A 26,956-nucleotide genomic window follows, 5' to 3' on the forward strand; every position below is an offset into this window, starting at 1 on the left:
CTTTTCTCTCTGAACGAATTCAATCGAGTCACGTCAAAACTCGCTCCTATCAAATCGTGAAAGTTTTTTAAAATTATAAACTTGTTTTCTTTTTTCCTCCCTTCCTTTCTCTATCGGCCCAACAATCTTCCATCGCCGCCCCCGTTTCTCTTTCTTCTAACAGCGCTGATTTCTCGCGTGAAGCGGAACGAAACGAGCTTTTGGCATGTCACACATCCGGACGAAATTTACGATTCGAGTAAAGGAATCCTCTTCTTTAGAGAGAACACGCCCCCGTAGCTAAATTATTTCACCCTGGAGGCACCATTGCTTCTACAGATTGCGACCTCATTCTCTCTCTCTCTCTCTCTTTCTCTCTATCTCTCTATGTATATATGTTATGTCTCTTTCGATTCTAACTCGAAAAACGACACATGAGAATTATAAGAAAATAAGAACGTGTAAGGAGAGACTGAGGACGCACAATCGGATCAACGATAATTTCGAATTTCAATGGTATTTTTATAATTGTCGAAGGTACGAGCTTGTTGTCCAATTAAAACGCTACGGGGAAAAAAAGCACGAGCTTTTCCCGCTGTCATCCATCATATTCTTTTTTTTTGTTTTGTTACTTTTCTCTCTTTTTTTCTCGTCAAAAAACGATGTTTCACAAAGGAGATCGTGTTGATTCGACAAATACAAATTTTTTTTTTTTTTCGATCGATTATAGAGAAAAATGATCCTTTTTTTTCTTTTTTTCTTATCTGCAAGTGATCAATCCGTTAATAATAATAATAAAAGAAAAAAAGAGAAACAATATATATATATATATATATATATATGCATATGTATATATATATATACGTATAGTATACAAAACATACACACACACACGCATATTGGACAATAGAATGCCTTTTCGTTATATCCTATGTAACATCACACAGTGCATAGACATATACATACATAAGTATAGTCTCGAAACCAAAGGAAAAGTTTATTGTGGTGTTCGCTTTCTGTGCAACGTCAAAGGCTACTACGTATATATATATATATATATATATATATATATATATATATATATATATATATTGCAGGTGGTATGTCCCACTTTTCTCGTCGATGATCTTCTTAAAGGAACCTCCGTGTATTATGCGCATACGTTTTCACATTTTTGCTTGACGCGTGTATAGGTATAGGTATAGGTAGATAGTATATAGTTGTACCGTTGATCTATATTGATCAACGACGAGCTCTTGCACGAAGAAATATGCAAGAGCCTTTTCGAAAATTTAAAAAAAGGAAACGCAGCGTCAAACTACGAAAATTCTTACGAACGTATACAAAAGATTCCATCGTTGTGATTTCATCTTTCGTTATCTCTCTCTTTCTCTCTTTTTCTTTCTTCTACTTTTACGAAAGAAGTTATTATTAGAAGAATTTTGACAAGAAGATTTTCTTTTGTATTTTAATATGACGTTTAACACGATTACACTTTCTCATTCCATCTTAAAAAATATATTTCAGACAGCATTCTTATTGGATTATTAGCATTAATTGCAACACTAAGGAAGTTTCAAGCGTTAGGAAATTGTACAGGGAAAGAGAGAGAAAGAGAGAAAGGAAAATAGAAATGCAAGATCTTCGAAATTAAGTAATGTCTTTCTCCGAGTAATTTCGTTCGTTACAACCTCGATGTAACTTTCTCGAACATTTAATCATTAGAACGACGACAAGCGGATTAGCGGAGAAGAAAAAAAAAGAAAAAAAGAAGGACGCACGTATTTCTTCCTCCATCTTTCTCATCTTACGCTCGCTCTCTCTTTCTCTCTCTCTCTCTCTCTCTCTCTCTCTCTTTCTCTCTCTTTGTAATATCTAATATTTCCATTCGTTGGACGGCTCTAAGCGTGGCTTCTAAGTTCATTAAACTTGTGTTTACAAAGTTTCTTTCTCTTCTGTTGGCCGATGCTCCTTTAAGAATTATTCTTCAATCTAACTTTCATTCGAGATTACTCGAGCGTGGTATGAGCTTTCGTTTGACCTTGTCGAACGATCCGAGTAATAACGTTCGCTTCGATAAATTTAGACGATAGTAAACTTATCGATACTCTTTTCTATCGTTTTCTCTTCACGGTATGTATTTTCGATTGAAAATAAAGAAAAGGAAAAAAAATCAATCATATAATGGAGAGAACGTTACGTTTAGCTCGATCCATTGTAAATATTTAGAATTGGAACGAAATTTTATCGCATTATTGATTTAATTTAATCCGATAGCGATACTCGATATAAATTTTATAATACGACTCGATCGACTCAATATCGTACTATCGATTATATAGTCAAAATAATATGATATCTTTTAACCGTTGTCTGCGAGATAACTAGTATACGAAAAAACGAGTAAGAGGAATAAATAGAATGAAAGAGAGAGAGAGAGAGAGAGAGAATCGAGAATTACACATATACATGAACATACACACACACACACATACACATACACACATGTATATAGAAACGAATCGGGCAATTGTTAGCAGGAAATAAAAGAAGCAACTCGGTAGAGTTCGTTATGACAGTTCGTTAGCTGCGTAAATTGCCGACTCGTCGTTAATGGGCGGTTACCAATTATCGAATCGATTACTTCATTAGTTAACTACAATTTTCTGCCCTGGTTTCGAATGGTTGGAAAAGGTGGATACTGCTACTACTGCTACTTCTACTCTGCTTCTGCCACTGCAACGTACGAAGACAACTTCCCCGTAAACCACGCTCGGATGCATGCTACTCCTCGTTGGAGGGCCGTTAACGTGAAAATAAAGCAAATTACAGAAAATCCAATAACGTTCGTGTCGTTACGAAGCCATTACAACGGACAAACACCGCTTTTACGCGTTATATCCATTTATACGCGTATAAACAATTTATTCCTTAACGAGGAATTTGTGTATGTGAAAAAAAGGGGGGGGAATAGATAAAATAAGAAAAAAGAGGAACCGACAGAGAGAAAGAGAGAGAGAGATAAAAAAAGAAAGAAGAAAAAATGAAAAAGAAAACTTCCAAGTAAGAAAGTAAGATTGATTTTCTTCACTGTTTTTTTTTTCTTGCCTAGGAAAAGAGTTCGCTTCCACCTTTTTGCATAATTTTCAATCGATTTCTCTATGACGTCGAGAAAGAAGAAAGAGAGAGAGAGAGAGAGAGAGAGAGAGAGAAACTTTTCGTACTAGTCAAACTCGACCGATAGAGAAAATTTTCTTAATCGATTTTTTTAATCTCTTAACATTTAGTAAGCGAGGTAATTAATTAATCGAGCCGCGAATCCTCATGGGTTGGAGTTAGTCAAGAGTGTCGTGTGGGATTGGCACGTTCTTCTTTAATTTACGAGCTCCTCCATCCTACGGTGATATACTTTCTTTTTTTACAAGAACACCAGCACCATTTTTTCAGTATATATACGTCCATACATACATACATACATACATACATACATACATATATATATATATATACACAGATACTTATGTATATATATATATCAATCGAACCTCGTAAAATAATTCCACGGTTCGTTAAGTATCAATTGAAAGAACCATCGTGCACGATACGTGCATTAAATTACGCGCGAAAAGTTAGATATAATATTATCTATATTTTTATGAACTCCCATGAGAGAGGAAGATCGAAATGAATTCTCGACGCATATATACATACATACATACATACATACATACATACGCGCGCGTACGTATATACGTATTTATTTATTTACACACACACGCGCGCGTGCGTTGCCAAGAAAAAAACGATAGAAGAAGAGAGAAGGATACGGGCTAAACGGAAAAGAAGGTGAAGAAGACCAAGTAAATTTGAAAAGCGATAAAAAGATCGGCAATTCGAATTTTAGAACTCATAACCCCATTCGATTCGAACGAAACCGTCGTCGATCGATCGACGTAAAAAATGGAATGTGGTTTAGCAAAGTCATCGATTTATCATACTCTTTTATTTTACTTTTTTTTCCTCTCTTTTGTTTTTCCATTTTCTTGTTTTTTAAAATTCTTTTCCTCTCTTTCGTTTTAATACAAGTGGAGATACGTACATTAAAAACGAAGAACTCCAATTGCGTTTTATCCCGGGATATTAATTTTTATGTCTTGCTCTTTCGTTGCAATTAACTTTATTTCTCTCTCTCTCTCTCTCTCTCTCTCTCTCTCTCTCTCTCTCTCTCTCTTCCTCTCAATTTACTCTTTTTTTCTTTTTCTTTTTCTTTTTTTATTTTTTTTGTAAGCACTTGTCACACGAAAAACGATCGTGTTCCACAAATGAGATGGGAAGATCTACGATTTATTCAGGCGTGTTTCGTTGATGTTGCATTCATTGTCGCGGATAAAGCAGGATAATATGCAGCATTAAATGAGCAAAACGTCGGGGAGGGCCCGCGCACGGAGGGATTTAATGGCGCTTTTCGTGGCAGTCGTTAAAATAAATAGAGCCTACCGAGAGAACTTAAACTCTCGGGGCTTATCGTACCGATAAGGAAGCAATATTTTATCTTTTACTTTATCCACGCTCTTCCTCTCTCTTCCTCTCTCTCTCTCTCTCTCTCTCCCTTCTTCATCTTTCTCTTTCTTTCTTACTTCATCGTTATTCGTAAAACTCTCACCAACCCGTTATATCAAGAATCATCTGAATTTCCAATAAATTCGAAATCGGAACGCCTCCTCTTTACGATAACACACGTCGTCAAGTTATAGATACGAGAAAAATCCATTGGTTTGAAAGCGACAAGAGAACATCGAGTTTATTCCCCCCCCCGATAAAATCATTTTATCTCGTGAATGTACTCTCGCGTCGCGGTACACGACTATTTTTCTTCTCTCTCTCTTTTTTTTTTCTTTCTTTTTCTTTCTCTTTTTTCGTAACAGAAGAACAAAAGGTACCAAAATTCGTCACGAGATCCCTCTTCCTTCTCCTCACTTCAGCCAGAAACAGGCGGAATAAAAAAATTAGAATTTCTTTTTTTATCTGTTTTTCTCTTTTCTTTTATTTTATGCTCTTTCTTTTTTTTTATTTTTGTCAACATGAAATACGTGAGAAATTCGATTACGACGGTTCGATTGCGCTGTTTGTAATTAATTTTTTCTTTTCTTTTCTTTTCTTTTTTTCTCCTGGTATCACGATAGGAGAGATAGAAAGAAAGAAAGAAAGAAAGAAATTTAATAAAAATTACTTACCGAAACGAGCAATTTTAGATCGAAATTGCATTTATTTTCTCGAAACTATTCCTCTCTCTCTCTCTCTCTCTCTCTTTTTATTTATCTTTCCGCAAATGTGATTTCGATAAAGCAACGCTGCTTTATCGTTTAACAATAAGCGGTAGTCTCGATGTATCGTTCTGGTACCCCATATACCCCGGTATCTCATACCCCCATATCGATATTCCATTTTTCTTGTATTTATTACCGAAGCCATTTTAAACATCCGGTAGGTAAAGGAAGTGAAATTTTCAAAACGCGTATCAGTGGCTATTGCGATATCCACACGTGGTATCCAAATATTTGCTGTTATATATTTATACGAGGGAGGTGGTGATACGGGGGTGGGGAGAAGGGGGAGGGAACGAGGAAGAGGAGAATAAAGGGCGAGAAGGGTGAGGTAGGCGAAGAGAAGAAGGAAGAGAAAGAGGAGGAGGAGGAGGAGGAGGAGGTGGAGGGGAAAGAGGAGAGAATAAAGTATCGTTTGCTACGGAAGGCAGGGAAATTTATTCGTAACGAAAAAGGGAGTTAACTGCCTTCCCCGGCTTTGGTAGTTTCGTTTGAGATTCGTATAGGGAAAAAAAAAGAAAGAAAAAAAATCAACGTGAAGAGAAAGAGAGAGAGAAAGAGAGAGAGCATTGATAAATTATAGCTTAGAATATATAGCTTTGGTAAAATTGAAAAAAGAATTAATTGCGACTCGTTTATGTTAAATATGAATTTAACATATTATATTGATAGGTGAATTATAATAAAATAAATATATTTATTACAGGTACAAAGTAGAGGTGGCCGGAAAGTCTCTGCCGGTATTGACGAATCTCGACAAGGGTCGTTACGGCGTTCTAATATTCGAGAACCTTAACAAGTACCTGCAAATGGACAAGTGGAATCGAGAACTATTGGACAAGTATTGCAGAGAATACTCAGTTGGAATCGTTGGTTTTGCTCCTCCTGGTGAGGAGAGTCTCGTTGGTGCCCAACTAAAGGGTTTTCCTCTGTTCATACATACGAATCTTCGGCTGAAGGTTAGTTTCTAGTGGTACCTATATAATTTACTCCATCTTCTTCGAATTTATTTCGTGAGATAAGAGGGATAACATGCATTTCCCGAGAACACGAACGAACCACTCGACGACGACGACGTTATTGTGTTTTCGTCCATTCGAGAGAAACCTTTCTGTTCATCCTCCTCCGGTAGAAGATCGATAAAAAGCAACGGTCCGGTACGTCTCAAGGTCTATGACGAGAGGAGGATCAGAAAGAGGAAAAAAGAGTTAGAAAGAGAAAAAAGTTGTAGTTGTAATGGTAGTTATAGTAGTAGGAGAGTAGTAGTAGAAGAAGAGACGCGTAAAGATCACGCTACGGAGGCCGAACTCCGATCACAGAAAACTTTAAGTGGCAATCTCGTCGTGTCGTGACGAAACGACCGACTTTATTTCGTAGAAAACTTATGAGCCCGCACTGTGAACAAGGGCGAGCAAAAGGGAGAGAGAGATAGATAGATAGAGAGAGAGAGAGAGAGAGAGAGAGAGAGAGAGAGAGAGAGAGAGAGAGAGAGAGAGAGAGAGCGAAAGAAATTCTCGTAAAGTAGAATAATAAAAGACGTTGTTCCCTTCCAACCCTACTCGCACCTCTTCTCTTCGCTACCGTACAACCACCAAAGCATAATACGTTCTCGCGGCAATAGGAAAAATAGCGTTAAGCGATTCGTGGGAAAAGAACGTTACTCCGACGAATAAATTTGCATGCATCCCATTGCGGCGACACCGGTAATAATCTCGAAGCGATCCACTTTACCGTTCCCTTTTACAAATTGATATCGCTATTACAACGAACAAAGGAAAAAATTTAAAAGGAAGAGAAAATAAGAGAAAGAAAAAAAGGGGAAAACCTTTTTCTCCTTATCTTCTTTCTCTTCTTCTTTTCCTTCTTCTTCTCTTTCTTTTTCGTCTTCTTCTTTTTTCTTCCATACATTTTTCAAGTGTCGATGCGATAAAAGAAAGAACTTGTTTATTGTTTGATAAGGGAAAAAAAAGGAAAGAAAAAAATGTGAAGAATCATACCTAAAGAAATAGAGAAAAAATTAATAAAATAAATAAAAAAAATAGAACTCAAATGAAATAAAGAAAAAAAGTGGAAGAAGCTATGTCGTCGAGGGAACACGACGAGACGTGGCCGTGCGCGATTAAACGAAAAACATAGTAATTAATTACGCGTAGAGCTATGTGTATACCTACATAGCATTTACGTATGTATTATTACGTTCCGCTTTAATTCGCATCACTGTGCTCAAAAATATAATAAACGCTCTAGGTACCTGCATTCAGTTTTTCTCATTATGAATTTTTCTTCCTCTTTCTCTCTCTTTCTCTCTCTTCCTCTCTCTTTCTCACTTGGCATTCACGCGACTCTCGTAATACCTACCTAAAATCGTAAACGTTATTGTATCACGGATTTATTCAGGCAACAAATTTTACACACAGTTTACTGCATTTTCCGCATATTTCCACATCCATCTCCGAGACTTATCTTACGCGTAACAAAGTTGTAATAAAATCTCATTGAACAGACGAAGAAAAACAGACGAATCAACGGACGGACAGATAAATAGACAAAGAAAGAAAGAGAGAAAGAAAGAAAAAGAGACGTAGTCCATTTTCTCTGACAATGATACTCGACGATAGCTGTCAAGAATATCGTCGAGAAATGTTCGAGGAAACGACTCGCTTAGACTGTGAAACGAAACGAAATGAAATCAGTTTTTCACTCTAACGCAGGACGCCCAGTTGAACGCGGCATCTCCTATTCTACGATTAACCAGATCCGGAGAAACAGCCTGGGGACCACTTCCTGGCGGTGACTGGACCATTTTTCAGGCCAATCACAGTACGTACGAGCCGTTGGCCTGGGCACACAGGGACAGCCTCGACTATCCGACTAACAGAAGCCCTCTGGCCACTGTCATTCAGGTGAGAGGATCCTCTTATTGGACTTTCCTGTCACGTCTCCCGTTTTCTACCGTCCGACAGCTACCGAATTAATGCTCGTCGTTCTGCGTGTGCAAGCATTACCATTGATTTGTACGGAGCTTACGTGACTATCGAACTCTTTATTCGACTGTAATTAATCGCTCGTTAGATAGTCTCGAGTCGAGACGATCGAGAATCGACGTTTAATTTCCTCCCCTGCTTTCTTTTTCTTTCTCTTTCTCTCTCTTTCTATCTCTATCTCTATCTATCTCTTTCTCTCTCTGTCTGTCTCTCTCCTTCTCTCTTTCTATGTCTCTATGTCTCCGTTGTACTTACCTGGCTGAGATTGCTCCTGCAATTTTTTATATATGAAATTCTCGACTACGAGAATCGAGACCGTGTCATCGAGAAAAATAAATTCTACGGAGTCATTAATAATGATGTCATTGACATCGTACAATCTCGCATCGTTTTCTTAATAGACTTATGTGTATTTGAAAATCTATTTCTAAGCCTAATTCGGTCAGAAATATATATATATATATATATATATATATATATATATATATATATATATATATATATATATCCCTTATCGCTAAACCTCTCTTGGGATTTTATCCAGGGGACATGATAAATACGTTTCTCGTTTGGTCCAAGCATTCTGTTCTTTTCTTTTCTCTCTCTCTCTTTTTTCATCATTTCTTCTATGCCTTTCGTATCAACGTCCATAGTACGAGACGAGTGTAATTCGTAACTTCCTTACTACTGAGAATGGCATGGCGACAACCTTGAGAACAGTGACGTTGAAAATCGAGAATATCGAGCCAACGTAATTTCAGAGAGACAAAGTAAGGAAATAAATAGAGAAAGAGAGAGAAAGAGAGAGAAAGAGAGACAGGCAGAAAGAGACAGAAAGGGTGTAGTTTGTTAGAAAGGTTCTCTTTGGTTAAGGGCAACCGTTATTCCACTAACTCGCAATTTTTACTTTCTAAACGTAAAAGAGGCTAGATACCGTAGAGGAAAACAAATGAGGAATTTTCATGGTAGGAGAAGAAGCGAGATCAAACACCCATACGAGCAAGCGTGTGGCATCGCGAGGGGAGGGCTCGAAACAATTCGTAAAGCTCTATTACTTGGCGTTTACGATCGCACAGGAATTTCGGATTACGAGATTCCTTCGAGCAACCGAGGGGGCTTTGGAATGAGCGAGAAAGGACCCGTTTTCCTTTTTCCGAGGGTGATGCGCGAGTTTCTACGACGCTCGAGGGATGTTCTTTGTACGTCGTGCTATGCAAAAATAGCTCTGGTGGTGATTTCATGGAACTCGGAGAAAAAACTTTGCGACACTGTGAATTATTTATCTCTTTCTCTGTCTCTCTGTTTCTCTCTCTCTCTCTCCCTCTCTCTTTTTTCTTTTCTTTTTTCTTTCTTTCTATTCTTTTTTTTTTTTGCTAGAAACTCGCTGAATATTAAAAATCAATCGGATTACGAAATCGAATTTATCGATAGATTCGTAGCTCGTAGTACTAAATCAATGCCGTAAATTTTATTGTACCTTTACATTCGAAGCCGATACAGATGGTGGTGTATAGAAAAGAAAAATCGTTGGATGGAAAAATTTATGATGAAATTATGCACGTTAGATAACTTTATGGTGGATGGTAATACGCGTTATACGATTTCAATATAGACAGTGAAATAAAACGTTACAAAGTGACATTTATTTCTATAGGTACATATATGTACATATATGTATGTATGTATGTATGTATGTAGAATGTCTGAACTATTCTATCACGTTCCATATACATACATACATAGATACATATATAACTACGTACGTTCAGCACACACGTACATAGTCTCGATAGTCTCGTTTCTTTTGTCTAACATTTTCCTCTCTATTTCCATATATACTATTTCTAATATATATATATATATATATATATATATATATATATATATATACACGGATAACCTGGTGGATATACACACATACGTACTCATATCGATCGCATGTGAAATCTCTCTCTCTCTCTCTCTCTCTCTCTCTCTCCACTTTGGCGGGGAGTTTGGCGGAACGAAGATAAACTTATTTCCGTATCCCCAGATGAATTTCTTCCTCCGTGAGAAAAGGAGGAAACGCGTCGTCGCGTTTGATAAGAGAGATCCGATGCCGAGAGGCTCGCTCGCGCTTCGCTAACTATGTGAACGTCAAATGTTAACATTGATTTATGGACGTCGTTGTGATTTCGGTGCCTCAGAGAATACGGTACGCGCTATTCGTTCCTATCTATCCGTAGTACCTATAGCGATTACGTGTATTACTTTTGCCAAAAGAGTATAAAGCTCGTGAGAAATAGAAAGAGAGAAGAAACAGAAGAAGAGAAAGCAGAATAAGAAGAAGAAGGTGAAGGAGGAAGTAGAAAGGAAGGAAGGAAGCAAAGAAGGGAGAAGAATGAGTGAGAGAGGTGGTAAAGTTGATCAACGAACAAAATAAATTGGTGGGCTCGCAATGCCTGCAACGAAGCAAGCCACATGGCGTTGCTCATTAATCGAATGAACCAACGGCTGATTGGCTCCTGATTTAATTAACTGACTACCTGCGCGATCCTCTGCTCTCTTCGTTTCTCTTCTGCGAGTCACCCCTTTCGGTAATGGTGTTTATCAGTGAGATTATTATTGTTGTTTACTGCTAACAAGCTCGGTTCATAGCAAATTCCATAGAGCGAGAGAGAGAGGGAGGGAGGAAGGGTGGGAGGGAGGGAAATTACTCGTCGTACAACACAATTAACAGCTCGTGTCACTGCGATTAGGTCGATCTACTTTTCGGTATTGATATTCGCCATTATTATTTTAACGAGTCTCCATTGAAACAGTCGTACGGAACTATGTCCTTCATCATTTTCGATTGATCATTTTTATTAACAAATTGGTCTTTTTTTTCTTTCTCTTTTTTTAACGACAGGATCATGGGAGATACGACGGCATACAAAGGGTTCTATTCGGCGGTGGTCTGCGATTTTGGTTGCACAAATTGTTGCTCCTCGATTCGCTCTCGTATCTCTCTCACGGTCAGCTTAGTCTAAGCTTGAATCGTATGATACTGGTCGACGTCGACGACATATTCGTCGGTGAGAAAAGTACGAGACTTAAGAGGGACGACGTTATGGCTTTGCTCGCGACCCAACAAAGGATACAAGCTCTCGTTCCGGGGTTCAAATTCAACTTGGGGTTTTCCGGGAAGTATTTTCATCACGGGACAGCCGAGGAAAACTTGGGGGACGATATGCTCCTGGAGAACGTCGACAGGTAATTATACCTATAGTTATAAATTACTCCGAACTTTGTTGCGGTTGGTCTTTATCTAAGGTGTAAGACTGGCTTGCGTCTGCTGATGAACTTAAGTTAATCGAATTAATAATTACCTATCGAGGTATCATCATCCCCGAAACCCTTCCTGCCGTTCTAATTATCCAAACCTTTTAGATTTACGTGGTTTTCCCACATGTGGAACCACCAACAACCCCATCTTTACGAGAATGTGACCCATCTACAATTGGACATGGCACTGAACAAACAATTCGCAAAGGACCACGGTATACCAACGGTAAGCGGCTACAGCGTAAGTCCACATCACTCAGGCGTTTATCCGGTCCACGAAGGCCTTTACGAGGCATGGAAAAGAGTTTGGAACATCAAGGTCACTAGTACGGAAGAATACCCGCATCTAAGACCGGCCCGTTTGAGACGTGGCTTCATTCATCGTAACATCATGGTAAGAAGAACTCTGTAAGGAGGTATAGCTATGGATATCGGTTGAAAGCGTCACTACGCGACGACGAAGACGACAGGATGGATATCTAGGTCTGGGCCAATGTAAACGAGCGCCTGACCTATTAAATTGTCGGATCGATATATCCTGTATTTTCTTGTGTCGCCTGTGACTTCGTAGTTTGCGTCGGACATCACTTATTTATATAACTACTTGCGTTGCTCCAAAAAGAACTTAGAAACGAGAACGTTGCGACGTATTACACGTTCGTTTAAGTTTCCTTTCACCTTTTCTTTTTTTTTCTTTTTTTTTTTTTCTTCGTTTATCCTTTGAATCTTACCTTCGATTATGATCTTCTTTAAATAAGTAAAATCAAGGCTAATTAACGATCGTTAATGTTGATTATTGTTCCTTTTTTTTTCTTTCTTTCTTTTTCTTTTATTTTGTATCACGATGCAATTCGCTATATATTTATGTTTCTCTTTTTCCTAGGTACTACCAAGACAGACGTGCGGCCTTTTCACTCACACCATCTTTATAGAGAGGTACCCAGGCGGAAGGGATAAGTTGGACGAATCGATACAGGGCGGCGAACTCTTTCAAACGATCGTTTATAATCCTGTAAGCGAAGCGTAAACTCTCTCTCTCTCTCTCTCTCTCGTTCTCTCTTCTCGTACCCTTACCTCCTTCCCCTTCTCCTTTTCTTTCCCCTTACCCCAAGTAACTATAACTTTGAACGTAGCATTGATTAATCGTCCAGTCATTAATTGCGATCTTTCATTTTATTTTCTTATTTATTTATTTATTTAATCATTCATTTATTTATTTCTTATTTTCATTGCTTTATCGTTCTTTCAGATAAATATTTTTATGACGCACATGTCCAATTACGGCAACGATCGTTTGGCCTTGTATACGTTCGAATCGGTCATCAAGTTCATACAATGTTGGACGAATTTGAGATTATCGAGTTCTCCGCCCCTCAAACTCGGCGAACATTATTTTCAACTTTATCCCGAGGAGGCTGATCCAGTATGGGGTGTAAGTGATTATAAAAGTTTTCTTTTATATCGTAATTGTTATTTGTAATAATCGATAATGACGATTGAGAATTTGTTATTTGTATTAAAAATTTATTATTTATGTAAGAATTTATTCTTGTATTATTTGACGTTACAGAATCCGTGCGACGATCAAAGACATCAAAAGATTTGGTCGAGGAATAAAACGTGCGATCAATTGCCAAGGTTCTTAGTCATAGGCCCGCAAAAAACTGGCACAACGGCGCTCTACACATTTCTGTCCATCCATCCGGCCATAAGCAGTAATTTGCCGAGCCCAGACACGTTCGAGGAAATACAATTTTTCAATGGAAAGAATTATTACAAGGGTTTAGATTGGTTGGTTTTTAAATGATTTATTTATACAAAATATAATCGATTTATAAAATCTAATTCTCGTTGTCTCGACGAACTCAATTTAATTATCGTTTATAAAGTAAATTTTCTTGTCTTTCCTCATTCCCTTCTTTTTATCTCGTCGTCTTAAACAATTTCTTTGCAGGTATATGAGCTTCTTTCCGGCATCGAAAAACGAGAGTTCGAGATATCTTTTCGAAAAGTCAGCAACCTATTTCGATGGCGAATTGGTTCCAAGAAGAGCTCATGCTTTATTACCAAGAGCTAAACTCATTACTATATTACTCTCCCCAGCTAGAAGAGCTTACTCGTGGTATCAGCACACCAGAGTACATGGTGATCCAGTAGCGAATAATTATTCCTTTCATTCGGTCATTACGGCCAGCGATACAGCCCCAAAACCATTAAGAGATCTTCGGAATAGGTAAATCGTATGAAATATTCAAATCGATTAAATATCGTATATTGAGGAAGAAGAAAAGAAAAAGTATACGTAATCGAATACATAAAAACGTGTATAAAATTGTAGATGCCTCAATCCCGGCAAGTATGCGCAACATTTGGAAAGATGGTTATCGTTTTATCCACCACAGCAATTGCATATCATCGATGGCGAACAATTGCGACAAAATCCAGTCGAAACGTTGCACGAATTGCAAAGGTTTCTCAAAATCACTCCGGCATTTAATTATTCGTCGCATCTTAGGTACGATCCTAAAAAGGGATTCTTTTGTCAAGTTACCAACGAGGATCGTACGAAGTGTCTTGGGAAGAGCAAAGGACGTCAGTATCCACCTATGGAGGATAAATCCTATAAATTCTTGCAAGTCAGTTGCAATAATGTTTTTCTTCTAAAAAAAACATATATATGTACATATATATATATATATATAACACAGTCATAATTCGTTTGAATCTAGAATATTCTACTTTTATTGATTTTCTTTCTTTCTTTCTTTTTTTTTTCTTTTTCTTCTAGAGGTATTACTTGTCACACAACACCGCCCTTGTAAAATTATTAAAACGACTTGGATCCAGAACGATTCCGCAATGGCTTAAGGAAGATCTTACCGACACGGTGATGACCTAGCAAACGCCGATCACTTGAAACACAGCTATTTCTCGATTTCAAGCCTGGATTCTTGCTTCCGCCGTACACGAGATACGTCGTTTATTGGTGGAAGACTTGTAAATTATTTGTACATGTAAATATTTCGCTGGACTACACATCCTAATCGGGGAGAAGGACCATAACCAGTGGAGTGGCCTAAATCGGTGAAAGCCTGGAAAGCTAGTCACTAAGCGATTATACGGTTACGTTAACCGTAACTGTCGATCGTTGTTAAGCTAATAGTACTATTATTAACGTTATATTGTAATAATATAATTATTATTATCGTTGTTGCGTCATTAAAAGTCAGGAAGGCCAGACTCGGCCAACTCTAAAACCCGCAGACATAATCTGCGTTGATTTCATTGTTATCAGGATAACAATATCTTGATAATTCTTACTTCGTTTGGATCAGAAAGAAAATCTTATATCGAACTATTGACGTTCAGTCAACACCGATTATCTTTGGCCTTTAAAAGGAGCATACTTTTTTCAAAGAATGCCTCTATATTTTTCTATCGTCGCTTCATTTCTCGCGCAAGATTTTTGAATGAACGCGTTCGCTCTTCAGTGAAATGTTTTTTGAGGGAAGAACAAAAACAAAAAGAAGAAAAGAGGAAAGAAAAGATATAAATAAATAACTGAATAAAGAGAGAAATAAAAAAATATCGTTGACGAACAACGAATGAAATTATTTTGTAAAAGGAAATATGCATTACGATTGAATTATGAAATATCGAGAATGATATATAAAAAGAAATATCTGAACGCCATGAAACTATGTTCTTTCTGAACCAAACTTCGTATTTCGAAGAGTTCGTCAACTTAATTCTATCGAGGTATGATGATCTGTCCAAAACGCGTTACCGTGTTTAAAGAGATTTATCCTCGGTCGAACGAACGATCGATCGATCGATCGATCGATCAAACCAACGAACGAACGAACAAACAAATTTACTTCTCGAAATATACGTTTGTGGATCAAACGATCGATCGTTCGTTTTTACTGTCACATGAAAGATCGTCCAAGCGAATAACGCATACTTTTGGGCTCTCAGATTTTTTCCTTTCGGGCCCATCTACTTTCGGAGACACAGTGTATGTTAATTCTCGTTGTATAAGGATATTTGAAATCGATCATGATTCTTGTATATTTTGACAATACTATTCTTGGTACCGACGAAGAGGAAAGATCAATAAGAGGTGTATGATCGCGTCCGTTTGTATATTAATGTAATATTGTAATACACTATTTTGATGTCAACGCGTAGGTGTAACATATTAGATTTAACGAAAAAAAAAAAATTGAAATAAAATAAAATAAAATATATTAGATCAATTATAGAAAGAGGCTTTTGGGATGAAAACTTGGAAATTTTCGATAACGTAACGTCGTTATAGTCGTTGCGTCGTCGTCTGTGCAAAATGAGATCCATCGTACTCGCTTGCAATAATCAATGAACACTTTAGAAATTCTGCTACATTTTCAACAAATACATTGTTTGAAAAAATACATATTCAAGGTTTGGACATTCGATCGTGTTTGTAAATGATATTTAAAATCAAAATGTGTAACGGATGTAAAAGAAAATGAAAGGAAACGAAAAAAAAAAAATCTATATCGAGAGAATTGCTGTAATGTCATCCCATAGCAGTATGTCCAATCTATTTGTCTGTCGTTTCTTTGATTCTGAATTTTTTTTTTTTTTTTTTTACGACAGCAATCAGTCGATAATAATGAAGATTTACTTGCTCGTTTTGGAAACGTACGATCAAACACCTACTACTTTGTACTTTCTCCGAAAAAAAAAAGAAAACAAGAAAAAAGAAAAAAGAGTATTTGTGAAACAAGAAGGCTACATTACTTATACGACTTTTTTTTTGCAATCGAGAATAGTGCTACTATATACACGATGTACATTGTATATAAACGTTTCTTTAATTTATTCATTGTATATCCTCGACCCATTACCCACCCACCTACCCACCCACTTTGTAATCATAAATATATTTCAATTTTAATGCAATTTGACGATGAAAGGATTTATATTGTTTACGTTTACCGAAATATTTGTATTACGTCATTGTTGTAGATCTTTTTTATAACATTGTTTAAAAAAAGGAAAAAAGAAGAAATCAGTATAATGATATTATTAAGAAAATATCGATATAACAAAAATACATTCACACACACGCGCGCGCGCGCGCGCGTACACATACACATATACAAATTTGATAAAAAAAAAATATTATCGAGAATCACGAGCCTAAAACAAGTAGAGGCTCCCGTCCAAAACGAGCAATCGAGCATCAAAAAACACAAAACAAAAAAAAATAAGAAAGAAAAACGAAACAACAAAAAATGGATAAAAGTTCGGTATTCGTAATCTTTTAGTACAATGACGTCGTCAAACGAGTAATTTACTTTTTCTAATGCGGCAATTCATTTGGCCATATTTATCTTTAGGTATTTTATCTGATTACGATCTTGTTACGTTTGTATAGTTTGTTTCCATTTTTATACTGCCGTTAAATTGTGCCATCCGGCGTTTTAACGAAAACCTTGTACAAAGTTTCTTGTTAATACGATAACAATAATAATGATACTACTACTATTACTACTATTACTACTATTAATAATAATATAATAATAATAATAATAATAATAATAATAATTATAATTATAATTATAATAATTATAATAATAATGATTATAATGATATAATAATTATTAGTATCAGCAATGGATTATTATTATACAAATGATCGATATGTTTTGTCGAATCGTGCCATTTTATCGTGTTGTATATAATAATTGTATTATCATATTGAAGTGATAACACATACACATATGCGCTCACACACATCCATACTCATACACACATACACATACACACGTTGGATTTTGTAGTTAATGTTATTCAAATTTCATTCGGCACGGCGGCCGTAACAGTTTTATGATTTATCGCCGCCTGACAATAATATGTGACAAAACCAAAACGGAAACATAAACCCCATGGAAATAATGATATCCATATTGCGAATTGTACAAACAAGATTAATAGTTTAGTGCTATTATTTCAATTCTATTATTTATTCGTTTTAATTAATTTCAATGAATTTATTATTCAAAATGATATATATTCTTTTTTTTCTCCTTAACGAATGATAATTAATTTTTATAATTCATGACTTACGATTTCCGTGTATCGTATAAATCAGAATGATATATATATATATATATATGTATGTATGTATGTATGTATGTATATGTATATGAATTTTTGTTGTTGTTTAAATGTCGATCAATATAGTAATAAAATATTACTAATTATTTTGATTTCGGAATTATTTTCAATTTTGTATTGTATATCAAGAAAAGAAAGACATAATGAAAAAGAAGAAAGCACTTTCGAAACGTTTCGCTTTAATAGACTGTTACGAATTGCGAAGAATCGCCGTTGTCATAGATTTACAAAAAAAATGCGTTTAGAATGTGTGTACGACACGTTAATAAGACCTTGAATTATTTAACTTATGATTAATCTATTGTAAAATATTGTAATAACTGTACGGTATAGTCAATAAGTTCTAATAAAATAATTATTTAAAATGGTGGTAAGAGAGGGAGAGAGAGAGAGAGAGAGAGAGAAAGAGAGAGAGAGAGAGAGAGAGAGAGAGAGAGAGAGAGAGAGAGAACATCGATCACATTTGAAGAATATAAAACAATTGAGATAACTTATATATTTTTGCTTTTGCTTCGTTTTAATTCGACAATATACCATAAAATGTCGGAAGAACATATTCATTTATTTTCTTTCACATTTCATAAATTACATATTATACGATCAGGTCCATAAGAAATTCTTTTCTCTGTACAGACTCGTTGTATTCCATCTGTTTATCCAATTCTTCGCGCAAGTTCATGAATTTTTGAGTTCTCCGTAATTGATAATTATCATTGATATTAATATCATTATCATTACCATTATCATTGTCATTATCATTATCATTATCATTGTTCTCCTTAATGTCAACGTGACAATTTAAATACCGTTCCCTTTGAATTTCTTCATAGATATAAAAATTGTCTTTAGAATTTTGCAAATTCATTTCGGAAAAATATTTTCTATTATTGAAATGATCCATATCGATCCTGTCGCCAACAGCAAATTGATTTTGTGAAGACGTCAAACCGTACCCCGGAAGTGTATATATATGTCTTAATTTGTGTATTCTTCCTCCTGTGATAATCGCAACGAATAATTTTAATCTAAATAAATTTAATGTTTTATTTGTTAATTACTTACTCGACGATGCAGACCTGATGATTGCAAAGGGTCAGACAATTTTTCATTTTTCACAATGGACAGCTTGCCGTTCAAATAATTTTCTTTTATAAATTGACCCTCCTCCAATCGTAATAATTCATTTCTGGGTTGTCTATTATCGCCGGAAAATTCCAAGGAAAATACATTTTCGTTATTTGTTATAGATTCTTCGTTTTTATTATACCCAATATTTCTATCGGATAAATCTTTTTTCATTTCAAGAGTAATCGTAGTAGCGGATTCGTTTATTTTGAAAATTTCCGAATTGTGTTTGGCAAGACCGCAAGCGTTTAAAATTAGAAATAATGGTGTTAACGCGATGGTCACTAATACCAACAAAGCGATTAAAGAAATTAATTGCCAGGAAAAATTTAATAAGACAGTCCGTATATTTGAATCTTTATCTAATATACAGACTGGTGCCAAGACGGTTGCCACTAATCCGCAAACCAAATGAGTTGCTATGACATTGCAATGATTTTCCAAATCGTTATGAAAGATAAATCTAGATGTCAGGTAAATAATAGTTCCTCCTGAACAACCCAATCCAATGGACATCAAAGAAGAATATTCGTTCGAGGCGGCCGAGATCATAATCGGCCCGGCAACTAAACCTTGGGCACATCTTATAGTCGTCATATGATCGATAGATCGTTGAAATGTGATATGTATGATTATGACAAAGAATGAACAAGAACATGCTGCTAATAAATTATTACTAATGATGTTTATCGTCTTTGATATATTATCTTCCCTCGGTGACGAAGAAAAACTCTGAAATGAATAAATTTATAATGAAAATAAACTATAATATAAACAAAATTTATATACACACATATATATATATATAAATATGTAAAATAAAGAAAATTATATATTACCAGCAGGCCGACGAAGATCAAGAATAATCCCAAATAATTGATAACCGAAAGAAACGAACTAAAATAATTCATTCGATCGATATTGTTAGCCTTTAGAGTTCTCCTTTTTTTCGATAATATCAAATGAGCTATTAAACCAGACAGTCCTCCGACAACGTGCACGATTCCTGATCCAGCGTGATCGCGATAAACGACATTGACGTCATTCAATCTACCTTTTGATATCCATCCTTCTGGCATCCAAGTCCAACGTATTAAGAGTGGCTGAACTATGCCAGCCAAAAGTACGTTTACCAGGAAATGAGATATAAGGTGACTATTTTCGATCATGCTAGTTGTACAAATAGCCGACGCGATCATTACGACTTGCCAACCGATCAGGAATCCTTCCTTCTTTATCGTAGAATCCTCGTAAGGATAATGATCGCTGTAGATAAAGCTGTACGCGTCACCATCGAAGATCAAAAGAAAACCGATCGTAAAATAAGCTACTGTGGTAGAGCAGATATCTAGGATATTTTTAAAAAGGATAAAATTCAGGTTGCCCTTTGGCACGGCGCCGATTTGCAAAAGGACAAAACCAATTCGCGATAGGATCGTCAAGAGAATTCGATTCGCATAGTTCGATAAACATACATATGAATAAAATCCATTGATTTTTGGTAATAAAGGATCGATAAAGGTTTCGTTGAAAAGGTTAAGATCGTTCGGATACATGATGTAATCTTGCTTTTTTATTAACTCGATCGTCGGTACTATCGATACTGCGTTATTTCAAATTGTAATGTAAAAGAGAAAAAAAAGGAGAAGCGAAACAAAATAGAACAAACAAAAAAAATCAAAAACAAAAGCGATGTAGGATCGTTTTGAACGAAACAAAAATGTATGTACGCATTGACAGATATTACGAGCGTTATTCGATAAGTGCGCTAAACAGTTATCTGTAATATTAACTTATGATGATAATTAACGCAACCATTTTGATATTTTATTATACAAAAAAAAAAGATAAAAAACGAAAAGAATTGTCCCGTAAAATTTCCAAATATATTTTCCTTACGAAACTAAAAGTTGGAAAAATATTCAAACATTATTTCCTTCAAACGTTCCTTCTTCAGAAAAAGAAAGAAAGAAAGAAAGAAAGAAAAAAAAAGAGAGATTAAATCGTATTGCCGCGAAACATGCGCGATAAGATTTACGATCAAACGCGCGTCGATCGTACAATTTTCTTTAATAACCACAACTCGATATATGAAACATTCAAATTCCCGCGTAAATTCGTTTGGACGATTTATATACTCGCGCGGTTTATACGTATATTTATAATAGTCGTTCAAAGTATGGAAGCGCGCGACCGATTCGTGTATCTTCGGTAAACGATGAAACGTGATTGGTCGAATAGTAGTACAGTGGAGACACACCGGGCGAGCCGGCGCGGAAGGGCACGAAGGATGCCGGCCGTGACCGATGACGATTAGTCTGTTCTTCGTCGTCGTGCGTCGTCGATCGTTCGTGTTCGGTCGCGCGTTATTCGTGTGTTTGTGAGAGAGAGAGAGAGAGAGAGAGAGAAAGAAAGAAAAAGAAAGAGAGAGAGAAATAGAGATAGTAGTCACCCGCCAACAAATAAGGGAAAGGTACTACTTAATCGCATTAGTAGTCCTTTCCCTACAAGTATTTTCTATCTCGATCGTCAATTTTCTATTTTATATTGACGAAGAGAAGATATCGAACGGAAAAGGAGAAAAAAAGAAGAAAGAAAAATAAGAGAAGGAGAGAAGAAAAGGTCATCGTTTTTAGAGAAACTGAAATGGCATCAGCGGTCTCCTGTCGCGTAATGTTCCTAGCGAGATGGTGCGACGTTTCGACACGCGTATTCACGGTCTCATCTACGGCTTTAATTACATCACGTCATTTTCGACACGTAAGTACAAAGTTTCTCTCATTATTGCCCATTGTAATTTTTCGAAAAATGTTCTAACTCGTTCGAAGCAAGCCGGTTTGATATAAACTGAAAACCGATCTCTCACGAACGTACACGACTCGAAAGATCCGCCGTACGTCGTGTACATACGCATGTACATATATATATACACATACATATTATATATTAGAGTGAGGGAGAGAAAGGATATGGAAAAAGCGTGGATCCAACAAAGACGACGATAGTTCGATGCAGCGACGACTACATTATGCTCCCTCTCTATTTCTCTTTCTCTCTCTCTCTCTCTCCCTCTCTCTTTCTTTCTTTCTTTACTCCTTTTCTCTCTCTTTCTCTCTTTCTTTCTATTCCTCTCGTCTTTGCTTCAATGTTGCCTACTCCTCGACCATTTAAAACCGACCATAACCTTTTACGTATATACGTACGTTGTACGATTTGTCGTATTGGATTTTTATTACTTCGAGATCGTTTTGATGAAAAAAAAATAGAACACTTCGAACGTAAAAATTAATACGATGTATTGAAATATTTATACTTTATTATATACATTTGATTTTGAGCGTCGAACGTTGGTATTCATTTTGTAAACAAATGAATCTTCCATACCTATGGAGTACTATTTATTTACATGTTTGTCTTTTCGATATAGGAACGCGCCATAGTAAACAACGAATAAGGGTAATTTTAAGTAGTTGTGATTTTTTAAATTATTATTATATAACATTTGAATTTCATATATATATATATATATATATATATATATATATATATACCTGTATGATGTATATATTTGTTTATATATACATATATGTATGATGTATATATGTGTATATATATACATATATAATATATATATACTTATATACATATATATACATGTATAATGTATATATATCTTTTATATATACATATATATATATATATATATGTATACATGTATATATATATATATTCTCTAGAATCATGATGACTTTGTTAGTTCTAACATATTGACGAGTGGAAACCATTAACGTGCTCATAGTATCGTCGTTTGATATCTTTTTCTTTTCGTTTCATTTCTTTTCTTTTTTTCTTCTCTCTTTCTCTTTCTTTCATTATCTCTCTCTCTCTTGCTCTCTCTCTCTCTCTCTCTCTCTCTCTCTCTCTCTCTCTCTCTCTCATTTTCTCTCTCTCTTTCTCTTTTCTATGTTTTTCTGTCTTGGAATTCCAAGCTCATAAAGCATGTACAGTCGTTTCGAACACGAGGAGTATGCAATAGAAGAAATATTTTCTTTTCGTGAAAAGAAAAACTGAAAGAAGAAGAAATGAAGTCGTTTAATTAACGAAATCCCGAGCGAATAACAAAACGGAGCACATTTTCTCCAAACGTTTTTATTTCTCTACGAATAAATTCTAATTGGAAATCTGCTTTAAGAGATATTAATCTTTTCTTTTTTTTTTCATGTCTTTTATCTCTTACTTTTCATTTTTTTTTATTTTCTCTATAACTTTTGTTTTGTTTTGTCTTTTTTTTTTCGTTACGGTATAAAAGAAAGAACGAAGAAATTATATGAGTTTCATGTAATAATAATATCGTGCTAAATGATAAAGTGATAAGATTTAAAGATCGTGTTTTCTATTTTTCTTTCTCTTTGTGTATCTATCTCATCGTATTTTCAATAAAAATGTATTCGTTGTTGTCACAGCATCTTAAAAAGAATAGAAACGATTTATCACGTAGATAAATATCCACCAAGAAAGAATATATATATAATAACATATCCGTCATTCGCATTTCATATTATTTTCTTTTAGATTTTTCAAATATAGGTTGAATCAAAAAGTTGCTAAGTGTTTCGTAAAACAAACTATTCCTTTTCTAGATTTTTTAGCTAATCTTTTTCTTTTTTCATTTTTTTTTTTTTTTTTTAATTAAATTGTAATAACTATAAGCCTGAGAACTATTTTTTTTCTCATGATTTGGAAAGAAGAAAATTAATCTAAAATTTTTCGAGAAACTGCAGCTCATTGATTTTTCGAAAGAGGTCACTCAAAAAAAAAAAAGAAAAAAGAAAATACAAGTCGAAGTTAGAACACTTCTTTCTCTCTTTTTTTTTTCTCTCCCCAAAGAGTCAAAGTTTCTACGTACGTTTGATTTTTCCAAGTACAACAAAAGTCTGGCTAAATTAATTGAAAAGTCGTGGATTACAATGAAAATTATACGGAAATCCTAATGGAATTCATGTTCATAAAGGAAATAACATTGTATATTCGTATATTCGTGTTATCTAAGGTAATAATACTCGTGGTATAATCCATTTATCAGCACTTCAAAATGGATGGAAATATGTCCTTATCGTATCGTCGTAATTTCGAGCAATAATGACAAATTTATCAATATTAGGATAATAATTCGACTAGGAATCTTAAATAGACTATTTAATTTATAACATTGTTAATGATACAAAGAATAAAGAGATAGATCGTGTATGTATGTAGATGCGAGAAAGAAAGAGAAAGAAAAAGAAACCAAATATTATTTTTCATTTATTTTCCATGAACGACATAAAAGCGATCCATTTACGAGATATCTCGAACGTGTTAGTTTCCTATTAGATTATATTCTCATTACGCGTCACTAGTAATTCCCATAGAGACTAATAATTGCTATAGCCTAGTGATGACAGAGGACGTTTCAATGATGACCTCGCGCGAGAGGGACGCAAAGGTCATTTATTGAAAAAATAAAAATAGATGATTAGAAAAAAAAGAAAGAAGAAGAAGACGACGACGACGACGAAGAAAAAGAAAAAGAAAAAATCTTGTCATCAAAGTTCATTGAATCTTATCGTCGTCGTTTATTCTAGGTAATTAGATAATGCACGCACGTATTTAATAGAACGTGTTGAAAATCACGTTCACGTTTTGAGATCATGTGAAAACGTAATGTGGAACTGTGTATGTAACGAACGTAACAAGATTATTGACCTGCGAAAGCTCGTGACATTATCGAATTCGAGAAGTACTGTTGAACGATGTTAACATGGTTCATCGCACGCAATTCATTTTCTAAGTAATTGGGACGTTTCGTGTATAAAAGCGAAAATTTTTGAATAACATCATGACCATATTGTTTGGTATAATTGAGTATATGTAGTTTCGATAAAATATGATACGATAAAAATGATCAATCGGTGTGGCTACGTGTAATACGTATATCGTATATTTGCATATTTCATCCATTTAATTTAACGATCGATTTGAATTTCAAATTGGAGTGAACACACGCGTTACACGCCAATACATTATTATTGTTCTTTTCATTTTGCTATTGAAATCATTTAGAAATAAGAATTGTATCTGTCTAATAACGCGTTTTAGTTTACGTATTAAATTTGTATTAAATCGAATCTTAACGAAGAAAAAGAAGATTTAGATCGTGAATAGATCGATATTAGAATAATGTTAATCGTAATTAAGATTTCTTTACAAAGGTTTAAGTATAATATCTCTAAGTAGATATAATTTGTAGCTACAATTTATTTTCGATATAAATCGTATAATATAATTTGTACGAATAATTTGTGATTGGATACTTGAGATGACTCCGTTTAAATGTCAAGAGAGATAAATCGGTCTTCGTGCTCGTCTCACTCACGACATTTATAAATATTCGGATGTTCCCGGATCGACGAGCTGAAAATATTTCGTTATTCTCAATCTGGCATGTCCTCGTCCTCTGAATTTTCACTGGCATCTCGAGAAAGTTTTCGAGCTGCTAGTTGCTATATATATATATATATATATATATATATATATATATATATCGCTTGTATATATAAGAAACATATATCCGTCGAAGGATGACATTTCCGGAAAATTTTTTTTTTTTATGTCACTTCCAACGTCGACAATCCCCTTCAAGATGGGGCTCGTTCAGAAAATTTTATACTAGAACGAATAATGGAAAGAAAAAGAAAAAGTGTTATAAGCAGAAATACTCTTGGTGTATGTAGGTAGATTTATTACTCCATTAGGCATATAGCTATATCTATATATATAATTTTTTTTTAGACCATGTAGAAAGTACATTTTAATATTTCACCGTGAAATAAATGATCAGACAATAAAACTAGGACAGATTTCCTTTTTTTTTTAATTTTTTTTTCTTTTTTATTTTATCATTAGATACTTTCTTTCTCATAAAGTAATATTAGCAGACTTACAAACTAGTAGAAAATACGAATTACACTTAGAATATTTATATATTTTTCCGAATAAATCAGGCGATTAAATTTTATTGATACATGGAATTTATGAACGCGTTTATATATTTTTATCGTTGTTAATATATTTTATTTCGTTATAAAATATATTACTAAAATATATCCTTAATGCTCTGTTAAATACTTTACGAAGCAGATTATTAGTTTCCTAGTATGCACTTTGTGTAATAATAGTAATAGTAATAATAGAAGCTTTAGTTGGCTTTACTTCATGTGTATTAAATGTTCAAAGCAATTCTAAGATCTCTCTCTCTCTCTCTCTCTCTCTCTCTCTCTCGCTTTTTTTCTTTTCAAAAGGTTGAATGCCAGAATCACAATTAAGGAAGATGCAATTGCATTGAAGAAATATTTCCTTTAATCATTTACAACGCTATGTCGACGAATTAAAGAACAAGAAAAAAAAATAAACATAAAAATAAATTTTTAATGAAAATTCAAGCCAAAGTAAATTTTTGAACAATGAGAAAGGAAGAAGTCTCATGCGTGCACTTATTCTTATTAATTATACGCACAGTTACGATCAGTTAGAATACTTTACGAAATTATCTGATCCCATTTAAAACGGCAGCGCGATAGGTAATTGGATCCAACAAAAGAGCAGAATTAATCTCGTTAGTGTCATTAGTAGCAACATTATATATAATTAATTGCAATGTTTCATAATACAATAGATATGTATATAAAAAGTATTACAGAAAGTTCATTAGAGTCGATTTAATTTTAAATAGGGAAACCTTTTAAATGTAATAAATTTATTTTCGTTTGTATAAATTTGTAGGGTTATTAGGAGCAACATTCTATGTAGTTGAACTAAGTGTTTTTTAATGCACATAAAGCGTACATACGTAGTTACATGAAAAATTTTTTACGGAATTTTCGTCGAGTTTATTTCATTTTAAAAAACATCTTTCAAAGATAAATTTGTTTCTGTTTATAAAACTTCACATACGTGTGTGTATTTTATACATATACATATGAACATATATGTTTGTATATTTTATGTACTTTTTTACTAATTTTGAAATAT

The 26,956-nt window shown here is 34.7% G+C and overlaps 3 protein-coding genes across 9 annotated transcripts in view; 2 read left to right on the forward strand and 1 right to left on the reverse strand.

Annotated features, from left to right (window-relative positions):
* LOC127062568 (bifunctional heparan sulfate N-deacetylase/N-sulfotransferase) overlaps positions 1-18,255 on the forward strand; it is a 278,099-nt gene extending 259,844 nt beyond the window's left edge. For 5 of the 6 annotated variants that reach the window (XM_050991036.1, XM_050991034.1, XM_050991033.1 and 2 more), the window contains 10 exons: positions 6,010-6,262; positions 8,015-8,206; positions 11,178-11,521; positions 11,699-11,987; positions 12,477-12,605; positions 12,843-13,025; positions 13,164-13,384; positions 13,548-13,826; positions 13,932-14,229; positions 14,382-18,255. In XM_050991036.1, coding sequence (XP_050846993.1) covers positions 6,010-6,262; positions 8,015-8,206; positions 11,178-11,521; positions 11,699-11,987; positions 12,477-12,605; positions 12,843-13,025; positions 13,164-13,384; positions 13,548-13,826; positions 13,932-14,229; positions 14,382-14,492 — 2,299 coding nt within the window. In that variant the 3' untranslated portion in view covers positions 14,493-18,255. The remainder of the gene's footprint in view (positions 1-6,009; positions 6,263-8,014; positions 8,207-11,177; positions 11,522-11,698; positions 11,988-12,476; positions 12,606-12,842; positions 13,026-13,163; positions 13,385-13,547; positions 13,827-13,931; positions 14,230-14,381) is intronic. The other variant, XM_050991037.1, reaches the window with a different exon arrangement.
* Positions 18,256-18,275: 20 nt separating this feature from the next.
* Positions 18,276-20,641, reverse strand: LOC127062572 (putative ammonium transporter 1). Its single transcript, XM_050991046.1, has 3 exons — positions 19,726-20,641; positions 18,824-19,618; positions 18,276-18,757 (listed from the first exon to the last, which is right to left on the reverse strand). The coding sequence occupies exons 1-3, from the start codon at positions 20,440-20,442 to the stop codon at positions 18,737-18,739; spliced, it is 1,533 nt and encodes a 510-aa protein (XP_050847003.1). The 5' UTR covers positions 20,443-20,641; the 3' UTR covers positions 18,276-18,736.
* Positions 20,642-21,233: 592 nt separating this feature from the next.
* LOC127062573 (calcium uniporter protein, mitochondrial) overlaps positions 21,234-26,956 on the forward strand; it is a 49,131-nt gene continuing 43,408 nt past the window's right edge. Inside the window, exon 1 of one of the 2 annotated variants that reach the window (XM_050991047.1) lies at positions 21,234-21,646. In XM_050991047.1, the coding sequence (XP_050847004.1) occupies positions 21,533-21,646 (114 nt within the window). In that variant the 5' untranslated portion in view covers positions 21,234-21,532. The remainder of the gene's footprint in view (positions 21,647-26,956) is intronic. The other variant, XM_050991048.1, reaches the window with a different exon arrangement.

The sequence above is a fragment of the Vespula vulgaris genome, chromosome 3 (genome assembly GCF_905475345.1).
Source record: "Vespula vulgaris chromosome 3, iyVesVulg1.1, whole genome shotgun sequence".
NCBI classification, from domain to species: Eukaryota; Metazoa; Arthropoda; class Insecta; order Hymenoptera; family Vespidae; genus Vespula; species Vespula vulgaris.

What these genes read in the sequence shown, in the direction of transcription:
- LOC127062572 (XM_050991046.1), bottom strand. Translation starts at nt 20,442, where the DNA reads ATGTATCCGAACGATCTTAACCTTTTCAACGAAACCTTTATCGATCCT. An exon ending in TGATCTTCGTCGGCCTGCTG is followed by an intron (nt 19,619 to 19,725) that starts GTAATATATAAT and finishes TATTCATTTCAG; the next exon opens with AGTTTTTCTTCGTCACCGAG. An exon ending in CATCAGGTCTGCATCGTCGA is followed by an intron (nt 18,758 to 18,823) that starts GTAAGTAATTAA and finishes CGATTATCACAG; the next exon opens with GAGGAAGAATACACAAATTA.